At 40.8% G+C, this 27,800-nt stretch overlaps 1 protein-coding gene across 1 annotated transcript; it reads right to left on the bottom strand.

Annotated features, from left to right (window-relative positions):
* Positions 1-329: 329 nt before the first annotated feature.
* On the bottom strand, positions 330-27,795 carry LOC138953649 (serine-rich adhesin for platelets-like). Its single transcript, XM_070325530.1, has 10 exons — positions 27,651-27,795; positions 26,577-26,678; positions 24,647-24,752; positions 23,902-23,982; positions 22,417-22,514; positions 17,358-18,070; positions 13,816-16,215; positions 10,032-10,165; positions 6,235-6,335; positions 330-3,657 (listed from the first exon to the last, which is right to left on the bottom strand). The coding sequence occupies exons 1-10, from the start codon at positions 27,699-27,701 to the stop codon at positions 3,580-3,582; spliced, it is 3,864 nt and encodes a 1,287-aa protein (XP_070181631.1). The 5' UTR covers positions 27,702-27,795; the 3' UTR covers positions 330-3,579.
* Positions 27,796-27,800: the final 5 nt, after the last annotated feature.

Below are 27,800 nucleotides of genomic sequence, written 5' to 3'. Positions count from 1 at the left end.
GTGTGTGTGTTAGAAATAATTAACTTGTGTGATTTACTGCTGATGTTTCAGAAATCAAAATGGAGAGAGAGAGGGAGAGAGAGGGAGAGAGAGAGAGAGAGAGCGAGAGAGAGAGAGAGCGAGAGCGAGAGCGAGAGAGAGAGAGAGAGAGAGAGAGAGAGAGAGAGAGAGAGAGAGAGAGAGAGAGAGAGAGAGAGAGAGAGAGAGAGAGAGAGAGAGAGCTCTCTGCTGGAGATCCAAATCCCTAACACCAACGATTCACAAACACACATACCTTAACACACTCACACACACACACACACACACATTAATAACAAACGATCTCAGAGTCACATGTTTAATACTGTAATGTTGTGATAACATTGGCTCAGTACTCTGCAGGGTAGTTACATATCACTGGATGGCAACCATACAAAGCTTTCAGTGTGATCAAACTCAATAAGTAATATAACTAGCGTGCGATTTTAGGCATTAATACCAAGGACTTCATACAAAATTCAGGCACTAAAATCAGGCACCAAAGCGCGTCCTCTGTGGATAAACAAAATGTTCACACACTAGCCTATAAGTAAACAAAGCAATTACACACAAACATATGCATACAATCAGACATAGAATATGTACTCGCCACACTGCAAGTCAAGAATACATTAACAAACCGGCAGACGGACAAACAGACTCACACGCATGTCATAATATACACAAAGCACAATATAACCACTCCATGGAGATTAACACACACACACACACACACAAACACACACACACACACACACACACACACACACAGATTGCCTATCACTGTTCTCACATCTCTACATATACTGCAAAAGCTCTCTGTCTTTCTTAGCAAAGCTGAAACCCAACAGAAACCACACAGACACAACAAACACACACACACACATTTTAAGTACACAACATTCATCTCATTTCCAATGCACAGCATCCTGTATGCATAACGCACAACATCATCTCTCTAAGTTGACCTTGATGCAGATACAAAATATTGCTGCTACTATGCGTTGGCGTGCTGAATAAGACACACATTTCTTGAGCTTAGCCAGCAAAGCAAAACTCAAGTTGGAAACAAGTCTCGCCAAGCGATATCAAAACATTTAATATATTTAATCTGTCAGCCTCAAACAAAAAGATGGACACAGAAACCCTGGATCAGTCATCATCAAGACTACTATAACCTGTCCCCTGTTTTATCCATGCTGGATCTGGCGAGTGAAGCGAGTGGGGCAAGGAAGTAGCATTTTGGGGTGAATTCTTCATTACTGAGATGGTTTTTTTTTATTTCAAGTTGGAAAGGAAATCAAGAACAATATCAAACAATAGCATGAAAAACCACCATGCAGTAAGCAAATTTAATATCTCTTTGGGCACCATACAGTCAGCTTTTGGAAGAACACTGAGTGGTTGCAGAATTCAACAATTTATCAAACGAAAAAAAATGAAGGCAGCACTTCTGGAATGAATAAAAAAAAAAGCCTTTTTTATTTTACCTGTTGGGCAAATAAATTGCCGTCCTGCAAAGCATAAGAAGGGTGAAACAAAGTAGTACTTTAATAGCCAGACTTTATTTAGCGTCATGCAACTCAGAGCAATTTCACTGCAGCAAGAAACAGTTATCTTATAATGCAGTGTTGTTCTCAGGCCTCAATTTTTAATAACAGATGCATACTTTTTTTTTGCTCTGACACTTTGTTCTCTCCCTTGGCCAGCTCAACCTCTGATAGTTTTGAAATGCAGGAGGTCTTCTGACTGAATTTTTGTGTGTGTTTTGTTAGGACATATGACAGGCGCTGTAGCGGGGTGGTAAGACGTCGGCCTCTTAATCGGAAGGTCGTGAGTTCGAATCCCGGCCGCGGTGTGGGTTAAGTGTGGAGATTTTTCCAATCTCCCAGGTCAACTCATTTGCTGACCTGCTAGTGGCTTATCCCCCTTCGTGTGTACACGCAAGCACAAGACCAAGTGCGCATGAAAAAGATCCTGTAAACCATGTCAGAGTTCGGTGGGTTACAGAAACACGAAAATATCCCGCATGCTTCCTCCGAAAGCGGCGTATGGCTGCCTAAATGGCGGGGTATAACGGTCATACACGTAAAAATGCACTCGTGCAAAAACACAAGTGTGCATTGGAGTTTCAGCCCACGAACGCAGAAGAAGAAGAAGCAAGGACATAATCATGGACATTTTCAATCCAGGGCCAACTGACCTACTGTCCTCTGAGTCCCAGAACAACACTGGTAATGGTAATGAAAAAGTTCATAAAGTTGCTATAATTATCAGTTCAGATGGAGACATTTGACCTGAGTCTTTGTGTTAATACTGATGTACAATTACAGTAGACTTCCACTATATCGCGGTCTTTGGGGTCCAAAGATTTGAGATCACAAAATATTCGATTCGCGAAACATTGGGTGAAGGGGGGGTCCGCAGCCCCCAAAAAAGTTTTTTGTTGTTGTTGTCGTTAGAATGTATTGGTTTTGACATGTAAACACGAATTTGATTTTGATATAGCCGAATTCGCGATATAGTGGACCATGATTTAGTGGTTTGTTCATGGGTTAAGTCTGGAAATGTGGACGGACATCTTTTTAAAAACATAAAACTAAATAGCTCTGTGAGGAAACACTTCAATGATTTGTGAGTAATATTGCAGTCCTTGTTTCTGCACAATTCAAATAAATCTTCTGCATCAAGCAGACAAGTTGTGACGTACATAACATGAATCCCTGGCTAGAGCCACACACACAAAATGTTCACAGATATAACAGACCCTTTTCCCTTGTGAATCAGAAAATGGATTAAAAAACAACAAATAAACGTCAAAAGCTCATGGGAAAACAAACCCGAAAACTATAACCAAAACTGCAAACCCTGCTTTAAAGTCAATTTTTTTCTTCTTCTGCTTTTAAGTCAAGTGATCATTTACACACTACTTTTTTTTAGTGCTCATATGAATATGGATCAATAAGTGAATAAATACTGCACACAAAGCAATAGGTAGATTTACTCCAAGCCTAAAGGTTTCACAACAGACATGAGCTTAAGAAATATCACATTCTAGGCACATGACTGACTCAAAACAAATGTCAAAGCATAGATGACAGCATAATATCAAACTGCAGGCACAAGTTGAACCCTGAGGGAAAAAAACCACTTCCATAAGAACCAGGTTCTCTATAACTCTATATGTCGTCTCCTAATGTCCATTATGCCAGAATTCACACACTCTTACAATACAATTTTTCTCCTCAAGTTCTGAAGAACAGTGGTACCTGCGATGAAAGGACACCCTTGAGACCAGCCAAAAATGTCCCTAAATTAATTGCAGGTGGCCTGTCATGGCAGGTTTACTTTTGTTTGGTCAAGATAATAGATACAGGGACAACAGTTGGTGTACTTTCATGGGATGTGTCCTGTCATCAGAGGGGTCTCACGTCACAGGTACCACTGAAGTGTCAGTTTTCCTGGATACATGAATCGAGGATTTTCCTGTGACATAAACACAGAATGCCGTTCCAAGAGTCTCACAAAGAAACTCACGCACACACAAAATCATGACAAAAGTCAGGATTGTCCGTTGACCTGCTGGTGAATTCTCACCAAGGCTTCCGGCAGCATCACCCTCATCAGATAGTCCAGGTTCTGGGGGAGATAAAAAGGAAGAAACAACTTTGAACATTTTGACCAAACAGTTTTTCTTTCTCATACTCAGATAATCTTTGTAAGGAAAAGAGATGTGGGGCAATTACTAGTAAAAGCCGCAAGTACGACTCATTGCGTACAATTATTAAGGACTGAGTTTCATAACAGACACAGTCTGCAGCCAAATATATATATCAAAAGTCACTTGAGCAAACAGAGATATATACAGTAGTCCCTTCCATTTCCGGCCCTTTCGTGGGCGTGAACCTGCCCGGAGCGGCCAGCTTTCCCATGACTAATGAGTTTTCCTTCTATAATTGACTCTTAATGGCCGTTAACCTGTCTGACGCGGTCAACGGTCACTGATTTATGCCCTAAGGTGCCCCTCTTACTCGACAGGAGCGGCCACTTAACGGCCACTTGTCACTTTCGCGGGCGAGCGCCTGTGGCTCTCTACACCCACCTCCCACCTGCTATCTGGCCGTTAGAAATCAGCACCTGTCCACTTTTATCGCCTGTTAATAAAGCTGACGAGTCAAACTCAAGATTGTTTTTGTTTACATTGGAGTGTGAGCGATCGCTGCGTGTTTGTGTTTGTTTGTTTCGTACGTGTGCGAATGAGGTGTGAATGAATACTTACGCATGCGCAAACTGTAAATACAGACATGCGCATACATGTACATTTACGGCAGTCACTTCCGGATCGATCACAGCTGATGTGAGTTTGAAACACTTGTTTATCTGACACTCAAATACATATATAATAATCCAAACAACACACATAGAAACATACGAAACAATAGCTTAGCCAGGACGATCGAGTTAAACACGCAAATAATTAAGATGTATAAACGAAAGCAAAACTAACAGAGACAATGAATCGGCGGCTCGTGGATGATCGCTTTCTTTTCTTCATGAAAACTTGATCGTGTTTTGGGTTTTTTTTTGGAGGAGGAGGGGGCCTGTAATGAACGGCCACCTGATATTTGCGGTCACCTTTGCAATGACTAATGGGTGACCGGATATGGCAGGTACTACTGTATATATAGAAAAGGTAAGAAAAAAAAGAAAGAAAGAAAGAATGAAAGAAAGAATGAAAGAAAGACGAAAGAAAGAAAGAAAGAAAGAAAGAAACAAACAAACAAACAAACAAAGAATGAAAGAAACAACAACAAAAAAAGAAGAAAGAAAGAAAGAAAAAAAAAACGAAAAAAAACCCGAAAGAAGCAATGCAATGCAAACAAAACCACCAAAGCGATGACCATCTTACAGGCACATTCAAGTGGTACCTGCCATAAAAGGACACCTTGGGACCAGACAAATGTCTCCCAAAATTGCAGGTGTCCTGTCCATACAGGTATAGTTTGGTCAAGAAAATAGACAAAGGGACAACAGAAGGTTTCCCTTCATGGGAAGTGCCCTCTCATCATAGGGTCCTCACATCGCAAGTATAGTGGAACCCCCCTTTTAAGACACCCCAATTTAACTCTCTTCATGCCACCGGCGGTAGCGTCCGCCAGCCTTTGTGTCTATACCACTGCACCACCGTCGGTAGCTACCGCCGAGAAAAATGTATGTCGTAAACTGTCGTAAACTGGCTCATTTGCATACTGACCTCTAGTACAACGCATGCGTACTGAATAAGAACGTTTTAACTTCCGCCATCTTCCTTCAAATTGCGGGAGCGTGCTTGTTTTCGATGTGAAAACTACAAAAGAAGATTCGTTTGTGGCGATTTGTGGTGTAGAGACGTAATGGGCGCTTTTTGGGCAGAGTTGTTAGGCTATAATGACAGCGACGACGATGCTTTTGAAGGATTTTCTTTGGAAGAGGTCGCCGAATCGATGAGGAAACTGCACATGCGATCCGAGTGTTGCAAGCACCAGAGCCAGAGTCTGATTCCGATGAAGAAGACGACGAAGTGATCGGAGATTCGAAAATCAGTGCTTACGATTGTGACAGGTTACGAGTTCTGTGAGTTTCAACCTTTTTATTTTCGCTGTGTGACCGTGTCGTCTTCTGCTACCCAAGTTTGAGCATCAATGTCTTGTACATTCATTTTGTCATTCTCACAAAAAATTTCAGGGCAATGCAATGAAAACTTTTTTTTTAATGATTTTTTTAATTCGGTAGGTGGTTAAATTACCAATTTCCCCCAAAATGCTTGGTTTACAGGTATAGGAAGAGTGTAAAATTACATGGCGTGAGAAGAGTTAAGACTACCTACTTTTTAAGACTGTGACTTCTCAGACTTTCTGTTCACAGCCTCTTTAAATTTGCCCCCATTTTAATACTCCCTCCTTTTTTTCTGATTTTCTCAGATTTTACCCCTATGTCCCCCAGCAGGAGCCCAATATCACCCGCTGATAATTCATATCCATATCCCACAACAGCTGCACATAATATCTGCAAAATCGCTTTCAAAAGTTCCCCCCTTTCATGTAGAGAAACGGCACAGCTTGAGTGAATAGGAGTGAGTTTTGCTTCATTAGATCGCACTGTTACAGCTGATGGGAAATAAAAAGGAGACAGACTGAATCTGTGCCGTAGGCAAAGGGTTGAATGCACAACACTTACCTTGAGCTGTGAGCCGGTGAACATAGTGAGCAGGACATCCATCACCACATCCTCCTGCCCCTCCTTAACACACTGCAGGTGTGCGTCATGGTCCAGCAGACCTGTAATGGTACAATTAAAAACACAGGTAAGAGGCAAGAAACGTTATACAATGCACATGTACGTCATGGTCCAGCTGTCCTGCAGTGGTGCAAAACACAACAGTGGTAAGAAGCAAGATACGTTACACAGTGGAACCCTCCTGAACACACTGCATCATGGTCCAGCTGTCCTGCAGTGGTGCAAAACACAACAGTGGTAAGAAGCAAGATACGTTACACAGTGGAACCCTCCTGAACACACTGCATCATGGTCCAGCTGTCCTGCAGTGGTGCAAAACACAACAGTGGTAAGAAGCAAGATCCGTTACACAGTGGAACCCTCCTGAACACACTGCATCATGGTCCAGCTGTCCTGCAGTGGTGCAAAACACAACAGTGGTAAGAAGCAAGATATGTTACACAGTGGAACCCTCCTGAACACACTGCATCATGGTCCAGCTGTCCTGCAGTGGTGCAAAACACAACAGTGGTAAGAAGCAAGATATGTTACACAGTGGAACCCTCCTGAACACACTGCATTATGGTCCAGCTGTCCTGCAGTGGTGCAAAACACAACAGTGGTTAGAAGCAAGATATGTTACACAGTGGAACCCTCCTGAACACACTGCATCATGGTCCAGCTGTCCTGCAGTGGTGCAAAACACAACAGTGGTAAGAAGCAAGATCCGTTACACAGTGGAACCCTCCTGAACACACTGCATTATGGTCCAGCTGTCCTGCAGTGGTGCAAACACAACAGTGGTAAGAAGCAAGACATGTTATACAGTGGAACCCTCCTGAACACACTGCATCATGGTCCAGCTGTCCTGCAGTGGTGCAAAACACAACAGTGGTAAGAAGCAAGACATGTTATACAGTGGAACCCTCCTGAACACACTGCATCATGGTCCAGCTGTCCTGCAGTGGTGCAAACACAACAGTGGTAAGAAGCAAGACATGTTACACAGTGGAACCCTCCTGAACACACTGCATCATGGTCCAGCTGTCCTGCAGTGGTGCAAACACAACCAGTAAGAAGCAAGACATGTTATACAGTGGAACCCTCCTGAACACACTGCAGATGTGCGTCATGGTCCAGCTGTCCTGCAGTGGTGCAAAACACAACTTGGGTTACAAAAGAGTACATGTTTGAGCGAGTTCAATCACAAAAAGTAAAAGGAATTCAAACTAAAATCGATTGATAAATTAAGGTTATTTGTATTTTTGACCAAAATAGGATATTTTACACAGATCTCAACAGTCTTTCTTTCTTTCTTTCTTTATTTGGTGTTTAACGTCGTTTTCAACCATTCAAGCTTATATCGCGACGGATCTCAATTGTTCACCACTACCGCACAGCGGGGCGCGGTCTTGCAGAAACACTGACTGTCTCGATCTGTGTAAAATATCATATTTTGCTAAAAAATACAAATAATGTACATTATACAGTGGAACCCTCCTGAACACACTGCAGATGTGCGTCAGGGTCCAGCAGACTGGTAGTGGTAGTCAATACAGTAAGAGGCAAGATACACAAAACAGTAAGAGGCAAGATACACAATACAGTAAGAGGCAAGATACACAATACAGTAAGAAGTAAGGAGAAAGATACACAATACAGTAAGAGGCAAGAACCAAAATACAGTGAGAGGCAAGATACACAATACAGTAAGAGGCAAGATACACAATACAGTAAGGGGCAAGATACACAATACAGTAAGGGGCAAGATACACAATACAGTAAGGGGCAAGATACACAATACAATAAGGGGCAAGATACACAATACAGTAAAAGGCAAGATACACAATACAGTAAGGGGCAAGATACACAATACAGTAAGGGGCAAGATACACATTACAGTATTGAGCAAGAGGCAAGATACACAATACAGTAAGAGGCAAGATACACAATACAGTAAGAGGCAAGATACACAATACAGTAAGAAGTAAGAGGCAAGATACACAATACAGTAAGGGGCAAGATTCACAATACAGTAAGAGGCAAGATACACAATACAGTAAGAGGCAAGATACACAATACAGTAAGAAGTAAGGAGAAAGATACACAATACAGTAAGGGGCAAGATACACAATACAGTAAAGGGCAAGATACACAATACAGTAAGAGGCAAGATACACAATACAGTAAGGGGCAAGATACACAATACAGTAAGAGGCAAGATACACAATACAGTAAGAGGCAAGATACACAATACAGTAAGGGGCAAGATACACAATACAGTAAGAGGCAAGATAGACAATACAGTAAGGGGCAAGATACACAATACAGGGGCAAGATACATTATAGTTATTACAGTGGAACCCCCCCCCCCCCCCCCCAATACACTGCAGATGTGCAAGATACACAATACAGTAAGGGGCAAGATACATTATAGTTATTGCAGTGGAACCCCCCCTCAAAACACTGCAGATGTGCAAGATACACTATACCGTAAGGGGCAAGATACATTATAGTCATTACAGTGGAACCCCCCCCCCCCCCCCTCAATACACTGCAGATGTGCAAGATACACTATACCGTAAGGGGCAAGATACATTATAGTCATTACAGTGGAACCCCCCCCCCCCCCCCTCAATACACTGCAGATGTGCAAGATACACTATACCGTAAGGGGCAAGATACACTATACCGTAAGGGGCAAGATACAGTCTATACCGTAAGGGGCAAGATACACTATACCGTAAGGGGCAAGATACACTATACCGTAAGGGGCAAGAGACACTATACCGTGGACATCCTACCATCTGAAAAAAAATCAGGTCTTGAAAGGATGGGAGTCTTAAAATGAAGATGGGCGGGGATGTAGCTCAGTCGGTAGCGCGCTGGATTTGTATCCAGTTTGCCGCTGTCAGCGTGAGTTCGTCCCCACGTTCGGCGAGAGATTTATTTCTCAGAGTCAACTTTGTGTGCAGACTCTCCTCAGTGTCCGAACACCCCCGTGTGTACACGCAAGCACAAGACCAAGTGCGCACGAAAAAGATCCTGTTATCCATGTCAGAGTTGGGTGGGTTATAGAAACACGAAAATACCCAGCATGCTTCCTACGAAAGAGGCGTATGGCTGCCTAAATGGCGAGGTAAAAACGGTCATACACGTAAAAGCCGTGGGAGTTTCAGCCCATGAACGAACAAACAAAATGAAGATACATTTGTAGACATTTTGACAAAAACTTTGATAAACAAAGGCCTTTAGAGGGCAGAGATCTTGAAAGAAAAAATGTTCCCTCAATTATTTCACAGGAGCTTAGTGGTATACACTTTATGTCTATCTTAGAATCTCTTGAGCAGAGAAACTCTTCAGTTTACTCCCAGAGTAAACACAGTTAAGTAAACTCAAATCATCTGACCCAAACTCATATATCATGATAGAGGCTTATACACACTCTAGTGTTGAAGTTCAACTGATGGTTGCGCATACACAGCAGAAAAGATCCAAAGAAACATGCATATATATATATATATATATACACAAAGCTTGTCAAATGAGAGATTATCACAATGCACCCTACAGAAAAGAAAGACAGAAAATCAATGCACAGCAGAATAGTTCCAAACAAAGAGATCTCCATACTCAACGTGTGATGAAAGGCAGATTCGCACGTGTATTGAAAGGCAGATTGTCACGCTCACAATGCACTCTACGGAAAAGAAGAAAATCAATAACACAACATTATGCAACAATGACAATTTACTCACGGCGGGAGGCACCGCCCTCCATGTAGCGTTTGTGTCTATCACTGTGCTGTGTGCCGTTGAACACAGCCATCAGTTCTTCCTTCAGCGCCAGCACTCTATTCTGAAGCTCTTCATCACACAGCGACAGCGCTGGCCTGCATGACAGCAAAAGGAATGTGATCAGCATATGGTTTATAGTAGAACCTCTCTTTTAAGAACTCCAAAACTCTTGAGAAAATCAGGTCCTAAAAAGGGGGGAGTCTTAAAATGGAGGTAGTTTTACAGAGGATATGAACAGAAAATCTAAAAAAGCGTGGTCTTAAAATGGAGGTAGTTTTACAGAGGTTATGAAAAGAAAATCTAAACAAGTCGCGTAAGGCGAAAATACAACATTTAGTCAAGTAGCTGTCGAACTCACAGAATGAAACTGAACGCAATGCAACGCAGCAAGACCGTATACTCGTAGCATCGTCAGTCCACCGCGCACGGCAAAGGCAGTGAAATTGACAAGAAGAGCGGGGTAGTACTTGCGCTGAGAAGGATAGCACGCTTTTCTGTACCACTCTTCGTTTTAACTTTCTGAGCGTGTTTTTAATCCAAACATATCATATCTATATGTTTTTGGAATCAGGAACTGAAAAGGAATAAGATGAAAGTGTTTTTAAATTGATTTGGACAATTTAATTTTGATAATAATTTTTATATTTTTAATTTTCAGAGCTTGTTTTTAATCCAAATATAACATATGTATATGTTTTTGGAATCAGAAAATGATGGGGAATAAGATGAACGTAAATTTGGATCGTTTTATAAAAAAAATATTTTTTTTACAATTTTCAGATTTTTAATCAATTAATGACCAAAGTCATTAATTAATTTTTAAGCCACCAAGCTGAAATGCAATACCGAAGTCCGGGCTTCGTCGAAGATTACTTGACCAAAATTTCAACCAATTTGGTTGAAAAATGAGAGCGTGACAGTGCCGCCTCAACTTTCACGAAAAGCCGGATATGACGTCATAAAAGACATTTATCGAAAAAATGAAAAAAACGTCTAGGGATTTCATACCCAGGAACTCTCATGTCAAATTTCATAAAGATCGGTCCAGCAGTTTAGTCTGAATCGCTCTACACACACACACAGACACACATACACCACGACCCTCGTCTCGATTCCCCCCTCTACGTTAAAACATTTAGTCACAAGAAGGGCAAAGCCCATACGACTCACATGCTTTACACATTTTTCCTACCAAAATACATGTGACCTTGACCCAAGACCCAAGGTCAAGGTCATCCAAGGTCATGCAACACAAAGCTGTTAATTCAAGACATAGGAAGTACAATGGTGCTTATTGGCTCTTTCTACCATGAGATATGGTCACTTTTAGTGGTTCACTACCTTATTTTGGTCACATTTCATAAGGGTCAAAGTGACCTTGACCTTGATCATATGTGACCAAATGTGTCTCATGATGAAAGCATAACATGTGCCCCACATAATTTTTAAGTTTGAAACAGTTATCTTCCATAGTTCAGGGTCAAGGTCACTTCAAAATATGTATACAATCCAACTTTGAAGAGCTCCTGTGACCTTGACCTTGAAGCAAGGTAAACCAAACTGGTATCAAAAGATGGGGCTTACTTTGCCCTATATATCATATATAGGTGAGGTATTGAATCTCAAAAACTTCAGAGAAAATGGGAAAAATGTGAAAAATAGCTGTTTTTTAGGCAACATTTATGGCCCCTGCGACCTTGACCTTGAAGCAAGGTCAAGATGCTATGTATGTTTTTTGGGGCCTTGTCATCATACACCATCTTGCCAAATTTGGTACTGATAGACTGAATAGTGTCCAAGAAATATCCAACGTTAAAGTTTTCCGGACGGACGTCCGGACGTCCGGACGGACGGACGGACGGACGACTCGGGTGAGTACATAGACTCACTTTTGCTTCGCATGTGAGTCAAAAACTTGACTAAATGTAAAAAGTGTGGTCTTAAAATGGAGGTAGTTTTACAGAGGTTATGAACAGAAAATCTAAAAAAGCGTGGTCTTAAAATGGAGGTAGTTTTACAGAGGTTATGAACAGAAAATCTAAAAAAGCGTGGTCTTAAAATGGAGGTAGTTTTACTGAGGTTATGAACAGAAAATCTAAAAAAGTGTGGTCTTAAAATGGAGGTAGTTTTACAGAGGTTAGGAACAGAAAATCTAAAAAAGCGTGGTCTTAACTCTTACCAGTTCCGGGGTTTTAGGGCATATTTTACAGTGCTGTTGGTGCCTACTTGCCGAGTGGCTATCTAGGGTCATATTCTAAATGAAATATAGAAAGTTATATATCAAATGAAAGGAAAATGAATAAGCTTTTCATATTTGCAAAGAGAATTGTGCTATCTATAAAGGTAAAAAATGTTATGGGGGTGACAACATGATTTTTGTTGAAATTTGTACGCCCATTTTTTGGAACACGTGACAAACACAAAGAAGACACTTTTTGTGTGTTCAGTTTATTTTAGATATGCTGCTAACTAGTCTGTTTTGGCATTCATTTTACATAACATAGCAAAGTTTTATTGAGTTTTGCTGATAAACAAAAAAGTTATTGTCACCTGAATACCCCCACCCAAATTTCAAAGTTGGACGTTTCATGACATACGCATGTCTAAGGCAAAAAAAAAAAAAAGTCTGTTTACGGTATCCCGACCGACCCTATTTTTTCCCGCGATCCTAGACTGTTTTTTGGCATTTGGGGAAGAAAAAAAAAAAGAAAGAATTTTTTTTTTTTGAAAAGAAAAATAAAAAAGAAGAAAAAAAAAGGTCTTTGTTTTTTGGCAAAATAACTTAACTTAAAGATATGTGTTTTTGGGGAAAAAAAAAAAAAAAAAAGTCCCGACCTACCGACCCTATTTTTTGGGCCTATGTTATCCTTAACAGACTTTTTTTTGTGTGCCTAATAATGCATTCCTATAACAAACATAACAAAAACCCAGCTTGTTTCTGTCATAAAGTGTGTCTAACATATGAGTTTATCCACTGTCCGACCCATCCAATGTAAAAATTTTTTTTTTTTCGATAATTAGATAATTGGTCAGTGGAAAACTACAGGGGGGGGGGGGGGGGCATCGTAAACTTGCTTATGATGGGTAAGGGAGCGAACTGGTAAGAGTTAAAATGGAGGTAGTTTTACAGAGGTTATGAACAGAAAATCTAAAAAAGCGTGGTCTTAAAATGGGGAAAGTCTGAAATTGGGGGTCTCAATGGGGCCCTGAACTGTTTGTTACTGTGTGGCTTATGAGCAGTTAAAGAGACCTCATGTATACCCTGCCTCTATACTCTCCCTTCCACACATAGTGATACACACACATAAAAGAAGAGAAAAAAAACAGTACACAATTCACACACATTGAAATATGGTAGCATATGAAATCAAGAAGCAATCAGAAACAGAAATACAAAATGAAATTATAACAGACTTACATGCCCTTACAGAAGTTACACCGATTGTACAGCAATTGAAAATATTAAAATTGGAAGCAGTCAAGCAATACATGTAAAATAAACTGGTACATGTATGCATGATCACCTGCTCTAAAAGTTCAAGTTGAAATTCAATATAAGTGCCGACCCACTCAATCAGTTATCACAGCAACATCCTGATTGCTTCTCAAAGTATCAAGCGAAGATCATGCTAACATTTTCCGTTACAAAGATTTTAATCAAACAAAGAAAGGCTTAATTAAACTGCTTAAAACGTATCTCACGAAAAAAAAATAACTTCAAGCAGTTTAAGCTACTAAGGCTCACCTGCTCACACTTGAGCTGTCCAGGCTAATGTCGTCACGGCTGTTCTCCGTCAAATCCATCAAAGGCGCTCTGTCCCCGTCCCTTTCGCCGCTTCTCCAGCGTTTGCGACTGCTGGCACTTTCTTCTGGTGAATGCTGCAAAGGCCTTTTGCGGTTGAACAGAGGGCTGGAATCTCGCCTGGAGTAGGAGACTTGTGGTGACTGCACGTCGGTTTGCTCCAGCGTGAAGCAGTCCTGAGTTTCTTCCCCCTGTAGTAGTGAGTCCAAGGTCTGCTTCTGATGGTTGCCACTGCAGCTTCCGTCTTCTTTGGACATGGTGAGATCTGGAAGCTCTTCTCGTGACGTGTCATCCAACATGGTGGTAATCTTAAGCTGCCTTGATTGCAAACGCAATCTTGTTTGTGAGTCGACTGAAGATGAGCGAGTCTTATGACCGGCAGGCTTGGACAGAGCAAGACTAAGTGACTCTCCGCTGGTTGTCTTAGGATGCCTTGATCGCAAATGTGATCTTGGTTGTAAATCAACAGAAGTCTTATGGCCCAAAGGCTTGGACCGAGCAGGATTAGGCGGCTCTGCGTTTCGACTCAAAACCGAGTCTGAGTTGTAGCAAAAGGCGTTTATCACAGAAGATGGGCCAGCATCTGATTCTGCTGACACGGTGCGAGAGTGATGAATAGTTTTCTTAACAGAAGAATCTTCCGAGACAGGCATTTTGGAACTAGTAGAAGGACTTGCTGGTTTATCACAGATCTTGGTTGGTGAATTTCTGGTTGTTGCATCACTACCACGTCTTGATGAAGACAATGCGACTGGTGATGGTGAAGAAGGTGATGACGCTGATGGTGCAGAACTTCCTCTGGACTTTTCTTTCGGTGAAGATTTCCTTAAGATTTTATCTCGACAATAAACAGTCTTTTCTGCTGCCTGCTCATCCTTTTCAAATGAGGAATGCCTTGTCTTTTTCAATTGCACTCTTGGACTCTGAGTACAGGACTTAGGGCTTGAATGCTTCTGACCAGAAGGAGAACTTTTGGCAGAAGACGACCCCTCCTGCTGCCTTTTTGCCACAGCCAAATCTGGCAAGCTTGCATCGTCTGAATCATCTTTCTGTGAATGCATATTAAAGTCTCTCTGCCTGTCAAAAACATCACTGCTTGTCTTAGGCTTTCCAACTTTCCTACACTCACACTTGCTGCTCTTGTTAGGTGACCCTGAGCCACCAAACTTGTGACAATTTTTACTGTGGGAAGGTTTACCGCCCTCATAGTCTTTTCTATGAGCGCATGACAAATTAGGGTTGGACTTTGAGTTGGTAGAGGCTTTTGCTGACTGAAAAACATTCAGGGATGCTGCTGCGAATGATGAAACCTCTGATGATGAAGAAGATGAAACATGAAAATCTTTTCTCCTTGTGAGTCTGTCTATGGTGGGGGGTGAAGATACAACGTCATTGCTCTGAAGGCTTCTGCTGATATGAGCAGAAGCAGAACTGCTTTCAACTTTGCTGCCATGAAACCTTGCTGCAGCTGAGCTGTTCTTCTTGTGAGGTGTTTCAGGGGATGAGGATGAAGATGAAAATCCAAAATCAATATCTACTAATTTAAATGAGCGAGGCTTTGGTGATGAAGCTGAAGTCTTAGGTGCAGTTGGCGGTTGAACAGAACCATTCTTTTCTTTCTGCCTGTTTAACTGACTTGACTCCTCAGACTTCTTGCTACTCTTGCTGTAGTGAAAAGGAAACTTGGAATTATTGCGCCTGGACAGAGAAGAGTTACTCTTTCTTCCCATGCTTGTCTGGCCGCCTGGACGGCACTGTTGTTGCTCTGCGTTCTGCCTGACCAAATCTGGCAGCTCTTCATCTTCAGCCGCTCTCAACGACACTGTTGACTGAGATGCTGGGCCTTTTTTCTGTTCTTCATCGCCCGATGAGGCTGACCCTGTGCTCCTGTGTGACCCATTTCGCTGTTTGGCTTTAGGGGCAAAGATGGTGGGCAGGTCAATCTCTTCAGCTTGTGAGTGGGATACATCATCATGAGCCAGGTTGCTGTGCTTTGAACTAGTCAAGGTCTTTCTGACTGTGTTTTCTCGCCTGCCAGTGAGGCGAGGTTGTCTTGGAATATCAGGCAACTCAAAATCCTCTGCCTGCGATGACTCCTCTGTTGGCATTTCTGCCATCCTCGGACTGCTCCAAGCCTCCAGAGTAGATCTATCACCAGTAGATCTGTTGATCGCATTAGGGTATTCCATGATGTCAACAAGAGCTACTGCAAGCTTGGGTTGAGAATCTGATGAAGAAGATGAGAGTTGGTTTCTGAAGCACTCGATATCTGGAGGTGCGGACTCAGCTGGTTTGGTTGGGTGTTTCTTCTTCTTTCGGGAGAGCTGTTTCCGTCTTTTCATTCTAAAAAGCACAACAAAACCAGTGTTAGAGAGGGTGCACTGGGAAAGAATAGGACAAAACAAAACAAAACAAAACAAAAACAAGACAAAATAACTAAAAACATATAATCCAATAAACTTTGAAACTTGTAATCATGAACAAAAAACAACAAACAAGTTACAGCCACAAATTATTTTCTTGAATATGCACAGCTGTCACAGTTTATTGTTGCTTGAACCAAATGTCATATTTTGGTAAAGAAATTTAAAAAAAATTGTAATACATGTATATAATTATATAATATAATGTCAATTCATTTTAGTTAGAATTCTTTTTATTTTTGTATGACTAAACACACACAAACATGCACTCTATTGTAGTCACGGCAAACCGCCTAAATTATATGAGTTTTAGTCGGCCTCTGATTTCACATGGATATTTAGCAATATCATTTTCAGTGTACTTGTCACATGACAGGTGCACAGAAATCAAACTACTAAGCACACTGACACTTGATGCACTCTATATAATATATTATGATGAAAAAGGGAAGGTGTGAAACAGGACTTCCGCGTACTGATGATATATCACATTGATGAATCATCACGTCACACTAACATAAATAATATGATATCATTCAGGATTCACAAACACACACACACAAAAGAACAACAGCTTTGAACTGCCCTGCTTGCGAACTAATCTCTTTTTCAGAGTTTTTCCACGGTACAATTCATACATCATTTCGTCCTTGATACTAATTAATTTTGCACCTTTGTTGTGCATTCTGCTGGATATCAGCAAAAATACGTTTTTCAAGTTGCACACGCTTATCTTGCAGAAACATCTACAAATCTACTCATCTCAGCCATGGTAAAACCCCAACATATGGATCCAGCAGTAACCACACACCTATTTGCATGAAACTAATAGTAATAATGCTAATAAACTCCGGCCTAAAACACAAACACACACACACGTACATTTATACATTTATGCTACCCTGCAGTCAAAACTAACAATAAAGAACAAGCTATTTTCTTTCTCTCTCTCGCGATCCCTTCCTCACTCTGCCTCCCTCACACCAAGGCGCACACACACACACAAGTATACACACACTTGCACAATCACAAACACAATCTGAAGCTAAAAATGTAACTCACATGTTGGACAGAGCAGCTTTCTTTCCGCTGTCTCTCCGCCTCTGCACACCTCCGTCAGTAGTAGAAGCACCACACACCTCAATGCAACCGCCTAACTCAAAATCCTTCGCTGGACAACATTCTTCGGAGTTCACCGGATCATTATTCCCACTGGCCAGCACTGCTGGGTCCCCATTGGCCGAAGCTTTCCTATCATCTGGGACAAGGCACTTGTAAGCTGCGAGTTCTGTAACACCATTGGTTCTAAGTTGCGCTAATAGAGTTTCAGAAGTCTTTATGCTCTCAACTTCTGATGGTACATGATCACTTGATTTGGTGCCAGTTACAGTCTGGTTTTGCTTGCACCATTCAGATGCATGATGGGTTTCGGTTGTGGGTTTGGTCGCCTTGATGATGGAAGTGGTTTTGGTTTTGCTGGTGGTGGTGATGTTGTCAGTAGCGGTGGTTGAAGCCGTGCTGCAGGTGTAACTGTCAGTCGCGGTGGAACTGGTGGTAGTGGTGATAATAGAAGTGGTGTTGGTTTTGGTGGTGGTGGCATTAATAGCAGTGGTTGGAGATTTGGTGCTGCCGTTACTATTGTTGTTGTTGTTGGTGGTGGTTGATGTAAAAGTGTTTGTAGTTTTGCTGGTGGAGGTGGTTGGCTTCTTCTCTGGCACTTTCTGAAAGTATTTGCTGATGTCACTCTGGTCTGTTTTCTGCCAGTCCATCAGCAACTGTTAGGAAGCATAAAAGAACATTATAAGATGTTTGATGGGTTGTTGACAGACCAGCTTTTTTGTCGGTCCGAGGGGGAGCATATCGTCTTTTGTTTCATATTTATTGACCAAGGCCGAAGGCCACGGTCAATAAATATGAAACAAAAGTCGATATGCCCAACGAGGACCAACAAAAAAGATGGTCTGTCAACAAACCACCAAACATCGTTTTGGTCATCATTTTGGTAGTGAGAAAATAAGTGCAAAATCAACCCAGGGAGCCATGCTTTGAAACACGGGTTCCGTGCTGATAACCACACGAGTCCCGGTTTGATAACCACTGGCAATCAAAGCTGGCGTGTGAAAGCAACTTTCCGTGTTTTTGAGTTCATTAAATGTTGGGATGAATATGTCAGGTTTGAGGATGCACAGTTCTGTAGGTTCATCTCGGTATTCAACCCCCTCGGCTTTCTTTTGTAAATATTAAGCTGAGTGATTGAATGTGGAAGCTACGTTTGGTCAAAGGTCACAGAAGATTTGCGTCGTGCAGCGAAAGAAAGAATCGCGATCTTGTTTCCGACTCAGTACCTCTTTGTTTTTCATTAGACCTGTCATTCTGCTTGCTCGGCTTTGTTAGATGTTTGCATATCTTGTTGCTATTTTCTTTGCTTTTATTATTGTTTCTTATTTGTGCTTCGTTTATCGATACAGCATGAATTCCCTTCTTTGTCTCTGTTAATCTAGGGAGAAAATATCCAGCGATATTTCTCCGTAGGCCTAAAGTTCGGCCATGACCTAGGCAAAATAACTTGCGCAGCCGCAGAAACAAGAAAATGGAAATCTTTTATGAAATGATTGGGAGCCACGCAAATTTGACCTCTTGATTCCGACCATGAACCCGCTGTTGATAATCTGGAAGGTCGTACCAGGAATGCAGATCTATCTCTGGCCGATTCATAGATTCAACCTACAAACTGCGACCTCATCTGTGATCAGATGGCCAAGCAATGCGTGAAATCTTTTATTCTAAAGCCTTATGGCTCGTTTCGACAAGCATTAAACGGATGAAATTAACCACACGCAGTTTATTCTTCAGAAAAATGCACACAAAAAATGGGTTGGGTTTGGTGATTTGTACATAAACGTCTTCCTCATGATAGATTCGCTGATTTGTCTTATGAAGCCGTCATCAACACGAACACAATGATTGCAGAAGCAAACTCTGTACCAACACGACCGAGACACAAGACTGATTATTTCCCAGCTGCAATGTAATTAGAGAACAAAGACGTTTTGGGTAAGCTTACTCACGTCAGGTCTTCGCTGACAAGCTAGGAACAGACGGAAAATTCCAAACAAAAGTAAATGACGTCAAAGTCTCTTTCGCTTTGTGTGTAACTTTGTCATGACGTCTTTTTGTGACGACAGTATACCCGACAATTTGTTCGCTTCCGGTGTCATTTTAGACTGAAAAGCAACTCAAAAGAAGGAGCTAAGCCTGTGCCTTGAAACAGCTGAAACACTCTTTTGGATTGCCGTTTCAATGTTAACCAAAAAGTTAAAGAAAAAAAACAAGGTTCAGTTGCGAACTGACAGCGGATTGAGCATTTATTCCTGTTGATGAAGGTACATGTACGATTGAAGCTTTATTCTCTCCGTCAACCAACAAGACTAGATTTGTAGCAAAGTGTGCGTTTTTCCTGTCTTGTGAAGGCGATTATGTCGTTATAAGTTATCTGTACGTTGTGAAGACATTTCAAAACAAAATTTAGCTTTAATGCGTCACGGGATAAAAGCTTATACGTTTTCATCCATGGAATTGTTTTTTTCGTCTCGGCAGGGTGAATGAATTCATGATGTCTTTTCCGGAACTGGACAAAACTGGCCTTGCCAAGACTGAAACAAAATATAGTTCTACAACTTCTAGGCTTGGGTTGATTGCCCATGGTGAATTTCCAATGATTTGTTTCCACATCCCATGACAAATTCTCTTTACTTTGGTCATGCCATATATACGTTACAGCTCCGTCCATCCATGGTATCGCGTGATATTTTGTCTCGACGGGGTGAAAGAATATAATGACGTCACTCTCGGCAGAGCCTCGAAAGCCTCGAGTGACGTCATCATATTCATTGACCCAGTCTCGACAAAATATCAGGCGATACCATGGATGGACGGAGCTGTAACTTATACATACAACGTCTTGTGCACGGGTCAAAATGTGTGTGTCAAGGGTCGTTTTACTTGAACTTGACGTTCGTGTTTCTCCGGACGTCTGTGTATCGAAACACAGATACACGCACTCCATGACTCTGTAAGAAGACAAAACATATCACTAGGTTTCATTTGTTTTTTATGAATGTATGACCTTTCATGAAGTAGTTTTGTTTTTTGTTTACTTTTGCCAGTTTGCCAGTTAGTTTTTGGAACTTTGCAAAGCAGTGTCGTGTCGTCTGTTTAGGTCTGGGTAAACACCAATGAAAAGAGCCGAAGAATCCCAGAGCGTTTCTATTGGGTTTGCTTTTGATTATCCATGTATAACCTGCTTCCTGCAACTATGGTAACCGGGGATTTATTGCCTGGGGAACATGAGATTTATTTCCCAGGTGCTTGTGAATGAAAACTCGTGAAAATGATGACAACCATATATGGGTCATTCTCAGAAATGGTGGTCCAAAGTGTTACATACAAAGTAAAAAATAAAGTGTCAAGAAATACAAAATAATTGTTTTTACTATGAAGTCTATTGTTTGCTATACATAATAATGCAAAAATTAGACAAAAAGAGTAAATGGTTGCTGAATAAGAGACGTTTTAAAGTGTTGTATTTACGTGATGAATGTTGTAACATGGAAACCAAATTCCAACTTTAAACCACCTAAGCCTTCAATCCTTTGTGCATTTTTTATCAGTTCTGCAGTATTTTTGTGTTCTACCCAACACATTCTAGTTATGAAAGGTAAGGACTTCAACTAATATTGGTAAAAAAAATGACATTTGGAACTGACTAAGGTGAATGTCGCAACACAGAAACGAAATGCTTGAACCACTTTCGGTTCCTGTGCGACAGACATGAATCTGCACTGTTTGGCCTATCCTGCCGGCAAAACCCGTCTGACCCAAAATAACTACACAAAACACAATTCGTCAGAGTTTGCTGTATTTGTTGAAAGTTCCTGTTGCGTTCAGATTACCCATTTTAAGTACTTGATGAATGTCGAACATCGACAATCAGAGGATACGAAAACTTCTTGGCTGCTTTGTTCCGCTAAACTTCGCGCTTTGAGAGACTGTTTGCACTCGATATCCTTCCGACACTACATTGGCGCCATCCGCGGTGTGTAAGTTTGTGACAAAGCTTTGCAGGCTCGACAATTAAGTAAAAACTATCTTCAGTCGTAACGTAGGTCGGGAAACGACGCCATGAGTTTCAGCAAATGATATGATTCTGGTGTTTTCTGTGAATATTTGGCTGTGATTCAAAGGACTATTTTTTTGTTCGAACTTCCTGTGCGCCAAAGAGCTACAAATAGCCGTGATGTGGCAAAGTCATGGAGCACATTGCTGTCCGATGTTCGCGCGTCGAGTTTGGATACAATGCATTACGACATTCATAATTTTTTGTTCGAAGCCCGTAACTTCAAATTCAGCGTGAGTTTTTGCAAAGATGTGTTGCTACGTCCAAGACTGAACTCCTGACTGTCGATTGCAGTAATTTGTTGGTGTTTGCATGTTTGCATTTAGCCATGAGACTGAACATATTGTTGATCACGAAAGTCGTGTAACGCTTCGGCGATCCGGAAACGGCCGAACTTCGCAATTGAAAAGCACACAAAAACAACACCAACGTATAGAAACCATTTTTATTGACATACAACAATGCTTTAATGTCTCAGGAATAGATTCAGATGAAAAAAGTCGTGGTAGAAATAATTTTAATTTACTTTTTCATGATTTCAAATGTGTCACCCCTACTCCCTCTCACTGGACCACCATTTCTGAGAATGACCCATATGTATACGGTTATGAATTCTTTATTTGTTACGATCAAGTTGTTCAAGTTTTCTCACATTGCTTGAAACACGAACACACACACACTTATACATTTGTGCTACCCTGCAGTCAAAACTTTTGATTTCTTTGGGTGGTTTTGTTCAACAAACAATACTTGTACATATATTTATATATACATTTTTCCTTTAATACACAACTTTACCACTGTCAGTCTAACTGACACATACATAGTTAAAGTATAAGTGCATGCAGGAAGGCAGGCAGACAAACAGACAGACAGATGGACACACACACATCTTGTTCTACACACATGCACACTTTTTCTTCCGCAATCATTAGGACCACAAACCTGGCTAAAGGCAGAGTTCACGTTGATATTGCTTGCATGTTGTCGAGGACACACATAAACAATCAATTTGACATCCTGAATCCTGGCACTTTCATAACCTGCAACAATTTGAACAAAACCTTTACAAGCATGTACAGCGGAACCTTCCCTTTAAGTACCCTAATTTACGACTTTTACCTTTTTTAGACCTTGCTTTTTCAGACTTTATGTTCATACTTTTCTGTAAATTTACTTCCATTTTAAGACTCTCTCCTTAAGACCTCCCCTAAGATGTCATGTTCTCAGACTTTTGGAAATCTTAAAAGGGGGGTTCCACTGTAAAAAAAGGAGCACACACAAACACAGCAATCGAGAAGCCATAGAATGATCACGATATAATTCATGGTCTTTCAAACACACAGACTGAGTCAGTAATTTGACTCAATGATCTCATGACTATTAAATGAGAGATTGAACTGTATACTGCAGGTGTTTCCACAGCATTTAGCAATGAATTTTAAGTCAAAATGATGTGACGCATGTACTGTACCTCTATGTCAGTGACATGTTTATCAACAGTATATCATTGGAAATATTTGTAGTACATGTACACAAGCTTCTACATCTATTATCATACACTTTGCTTCACACATTATGATAGATTTCTTTGTACATTAATTCTCTCTTGTGGACGGTAAAAGGATGAACTTTCAAATCCATACTAAATTTGAATAAAATCTGTACACATTTTTGTTGTTGTTATTGTATTACGATCTGATTCAGAAAAAAACACACATTTCATTTATTTTCTAACATGACCAAAATAAATAAATATGATTATGGTGGCTTTGGAAAATCAAAAATTGAGTTTCTACTCAGCTATGAAAATCACATAATACATATGTATAACAATTGACAAAGCTGAAATTAATAATGAACACTCACTTCTCTTATATTTCTATTAACATTATCAGCACTGAATGTCACAGTCTGCATTTATTTATCCATTCTTCTCCTTTTGTACTTTAACTGATAAAGAAATGGGAACACCGGTGCACCAGAAATGATAGCACAAGAACACTGGACATATTGGACTATCTGTTTTAAGAACCTCAGTTTAACAAATGTTAAAGTTGCAAGGGGGAAAAGTATTTAGACTTGATAGCAATTGTCTGATCATTTCTCTCTCTCATTTCTATCACAACAGAGACTGGAGAACACATTTTTATTTTCCTTTTTTGTGTGTAACTGTAAGCATACAGGTACATTTAACTGTTTGGACTTTGGTGTCATTCCTTCACCACCCCCACCCCCCCCCCCCCCCCCCCCTCTGTTACCTACTTTCAGAAATGTTGTAAGTCGTCCTTATCAATTCCATTGTATTGAAGGTCAAATGAATGATGAAAAAGCGAACCCAATATCATATTTATCTATACCCAGCAGTGAAGTTACACATCCATGTTACCCCTCCACCACACCCCCACCCCCCTCCTTTCCCCTAATCACCTCCTCTTGTAGTTGACTTGGTTATAATGCTGTGCGGCTCTGCCTTTCGTCTTAGTGTATATCCCAGACGAACAGACTGCCCTGTAAAACAGTCAACACTTTTAAAACACAACACAACACGAGATGTAATTTTTTTATTTTTTATACTGTATTCCGCTTGGATGCTATTGTAGGAATCTATTGTTTACAATACAAATAAAACACACACGCAAATGTAATCAGAACACAAAAAGAAAGATTGCACAGGACCGGATCCTTTTCATGAAAATTGTTGCTCCTCCAAATATTGCTTAGGCCTACAAAAAAAAATAGGTGTGGTTACGGTAACCCTACCTACCCTATTTTTAGGGGCCGACCCTATAACTTTTTTATTACATTTGACAACAAAAAACAAAACAAACAAAAAACAAAACAAACAAAAAACAAACAAAAAAAACAAAAAACGAGTGCAGAAAACGCAATGAAAGCGACAGCGCTCGAGTCGCACACTTATTTCCCTGTCAAGTAGGTTTAATTTGTACACATCAGAAAAAAAAGTTAAAAAAAAAAAAAGTGATTGCCTACCTTCCTACCCTATTTTTTTTGGCTATGTTACCTTAACCACACTTTTTTTTTTGTGCCTTATGTTAGTAATAATTGGAGAGATAACTGCTTTCCTTGCAAAACCGCAGATTCAAGAGAGTTCTCCAGCAGGGTATTTATAAACAACAACAACAACAAAACTGATTACAACATCTGCACTCACCTATTAGACAGTCTTGCAACTTTCTTTTGACATCTTTATCTTTCCAAGACTTTTGATCAAAGGAGTCACAGTTTGCAAGCACTGGCTCCAACAGATCAAGCACCTCCTAAACAGTGAAATTCATTGCATGTTGAAACATTAGGAACCTGTTAGCAAGAATCTTTTTTTCTGTGTGTGTGCGCATGTGTGTGCTCGCACATGTTAAGTGCTCTCGTGTGTGTACATGTGTGTGCTTCACTGAAGCATGCAACATTTTTGTTCCTGTTGCTGTTAGTGTTAGCAAATCTACAACTTTACACAATTCAGTGCTAATGCAACAAATCAGCAACTCAAGTTTCCATATCACGATCCAAATCCAAGCAATGGACCCTTTCCTCGGGGTGTGTATAAATCTGGGACAAAACTAGTAATGACAGTGGTACATGCAGCGCTGAAAGTCCACAAAATGGGGCACTAGCCTTTGGCGAGTACTTTCCATAATTTACTAGCCAGAGAGCAAATTTTACTCCCAAACCAACCATTTGTTTCAGCAACTTTAGTCGCATTTGGCGAATAGATTAACATTTCTACTCGCCATTTACATGTTTCTACTCGCCATGGCGAGTAAATACTCGCCACTTTCAGGCCCGACATGGTAGGTGTGATAAAACTGACACCCTTGGGAACAACAAAAGGTGTCCCTGCATTGCAGGTGGCCTGTCAACACAGGGAGATTTCGGTCAACATAATAGACAAAGGGACAACATAAGGTGTTCTTTTATGGGAGGTGTCCTCTTGTCAAAGGGGTCTCTCAATGCAAGTACCACTGTAGTCAAGTGATTATAATTCAGATGATAAATTCACATTACATTTTTGTTCTTCCTGGATTGGTACTTACTGAACTTAGCAAAGGGAAGTTAAAGGAGGAAAATGTATGACAGCTAATGAGCTAGTATATATATCAGCTTGATTATGAGGAAGTCTTCTTCTTCTTCTTCTTCTGCGTTCGTGGGCTGAAACTCCCACGTACACTCGTGTGGTTTTTTGCACGAGTGGAATTTTACGTGTATGACCATTTTTTACCCCGCCATTTAGGCAGCAATATGCCGTTTTCTTGGAGGAAGCATGCTGGGTATTTTCGTGTTTCTATAACCCACCAAACTCTGACATGGATTACAGGATCTTTTTTGTGCGCGCTTGGTCTTGTGCTTGCGTGTACACACGGGGGTGTTCGGACACCGAGGAGAGTCTGCACACAAAGTTGACTGAGAAATAAATCTCTCGCCGAACGTGGGGACGAACTCACGCTGACAGCGGCCAACTGGATACAAATCCAGCGCACTACCGACTGAGCTACATCCCCGCCCATGAGGAAGTCTAACACTTCAAGTATGTAGGGTCCTATTGATAGCTATAAGCCTCAAAAGTTGCAATCATGTTGTTAATAATAATAGTAATTCTTATCCTGCGTCAGAATTATGTTTACATAAATGTTGAATTACATCTTAGTTGTACATGTGTTTGAGCTGAGAAAACTGCAGTGCTCGACTAAATGACACAAATGCAGTATATATATATTTATCTCGTTCAACTGCGTTTGGTAACTTACACACACAAAAGTTCAGGAATTAGAAGGCGAAAAATAATCAGTATAAACTGTACCCATACAAGCTAGCTTTCACTAAGTTGAGTACTATATATATATTTAAAATGATATTAATCATTATCATGGAACCACCCTTTTAAGACTCCTCTGATTTAAGGCTATACCCCCTTTTTAACTTTTAGGAACTTGATTTTTCAGATTTTCTGTTCATAACCTCTGTAAATTTACCTCCAAATTAAGACTCCCCCGTTTTCAAAACATGATTTTCTCAGATTTATTTGAGGTCTTAAAAGGGGGGGGGGGGGGGGGCAGTGTATAGAGAAATGAATGCATAAGTTAACTCACCACCATATGCTCATTTTGGAACCAGTTTCGTGGAAACTTGTCTGCATGAGACTTGGTGAGGAAAGGATGCAGCTCCAGCTGCACAGCTTGTGACATAGAAATCTAAAATGAACGGGAGAAAAAAATAATCCCCTTCAATGCACGGGTTGACTCTCACAGTTACAGTCACACAGTTCTGTCAAAACAATACTCAAGCACATGCAGTGACTGCATGAGCAACAACAGCAACACAATAGACCCAATCGGTATTCCAAGCTCTCGTAATCTCTCGCAAACTTCAGCGCATAGCAAAGCATGTGGTACAGCGATCTTGTGCGAGCTGCACAAGCCAAGGTTCGAAGTTCTCGCAATGTTCAAAGCATAACAAAGATCGTGTCTCGCGAAAGCTGCTCATGCAGACACCGAAAAGGTCTATTTCAATGTTTCTGCATGATTCCCTGACTGACCCAATTTTTTCCTTCTTAGCTAGCCTAGAACTTCTTTGACCCTTCAAATACAAATATTATTTAAAACTTAATACAAGTAACAAAACACGATTTTGTATACTTTTCAAGCTACCCGCTTATCCCCTTGGCTGACTAAAGTGACATATGCTGGTGGATTTTCAACATGATCGATCTACAAATTTTCATGTGTAACTGGTCTTGAGATGTAGAACTGATCATAGTTAACCTGATCTTTGCGCATTCCTGTAGCTGAAATATCATGTACCGGCCACAGGCCGCACGAGGAAACTAACTGCTTACCGATCGCATATTTATATTTTAGGCTGATCTTTTTAAACAGTGTCCTAAACAACAGAACAAGACAAATGTAATTCTAGACTATTTTCACAGAAACAAGATTTTTGATTATATTGTACCTTTCTGACTCCTTGAGCAGACTAAATTGTGCTTGTGTATATATGTAGAAGGTTTTTTTCATTCAGCTTCAACAGCTGTCTCGAATCTCGTACAACATGTATGGAAGTTGGAACTTCTGTAGGCCGAGCCCTATCCTATGTAACTATGTTGGTGTTAGTGTTACACTTCTTCTTAATCTTATCGCAGAAATTGACAAAAAATAACGCTTTACCGTTATAAATTTGAGCTGCTTGGTGCCCATGGAAAGCCCACCAGGTCCCATGTTCACCTGGATCAGACAACCTCTCACTTCATGGCTTGCAGTTGCACATACTGCGGCAAGATGGGTTTTTCGCGATCCATACTTCCCAGGTAAAGATGA

The sequence above is a fragment of the Littorina saxatilis genome, linkage group LG17 (genome assembly GCF_037325665.1).
Source record: "Littorina saxatilis isolate snail1 linkage group LG17, US_GU_Lsax_2.0, whole genome shotgun sequence".
NCBI lineage: Eukaryota > Metazoa > Mollusca > Gastropoda > Littorinimorpha > Littorinidae > Littorina > Littorina saxatilis.
This window is presented reverse-complemented; position numbering and strand designations above follow the sequence as displayed.

Bases quoted from the DNA above. Each gene is read 5' to 3' on its own strand.
- LOC138953649 (XM_070325530.1), bottom strand. From the start codon at position 27,701: ATGGGACCTGGTGGGCTTTCCATGGGCACCAAGCAGCTCAAATTTATA. The intron at 16,216-17,357 runs GTGAGTTACATT...TGTGCTTTTTAG, and splicing joins AAAGCTGCTCTGTCCAACAT to AATGAAAAGACGGAAACAGC. The intron at 6,336-10,031 runs GTGAGTAAATTG...GTACCATTACAG, and splicing joins GGAGGGCGGTGCCTCCCGCC to GTCTGCTGGACCATGACGCA.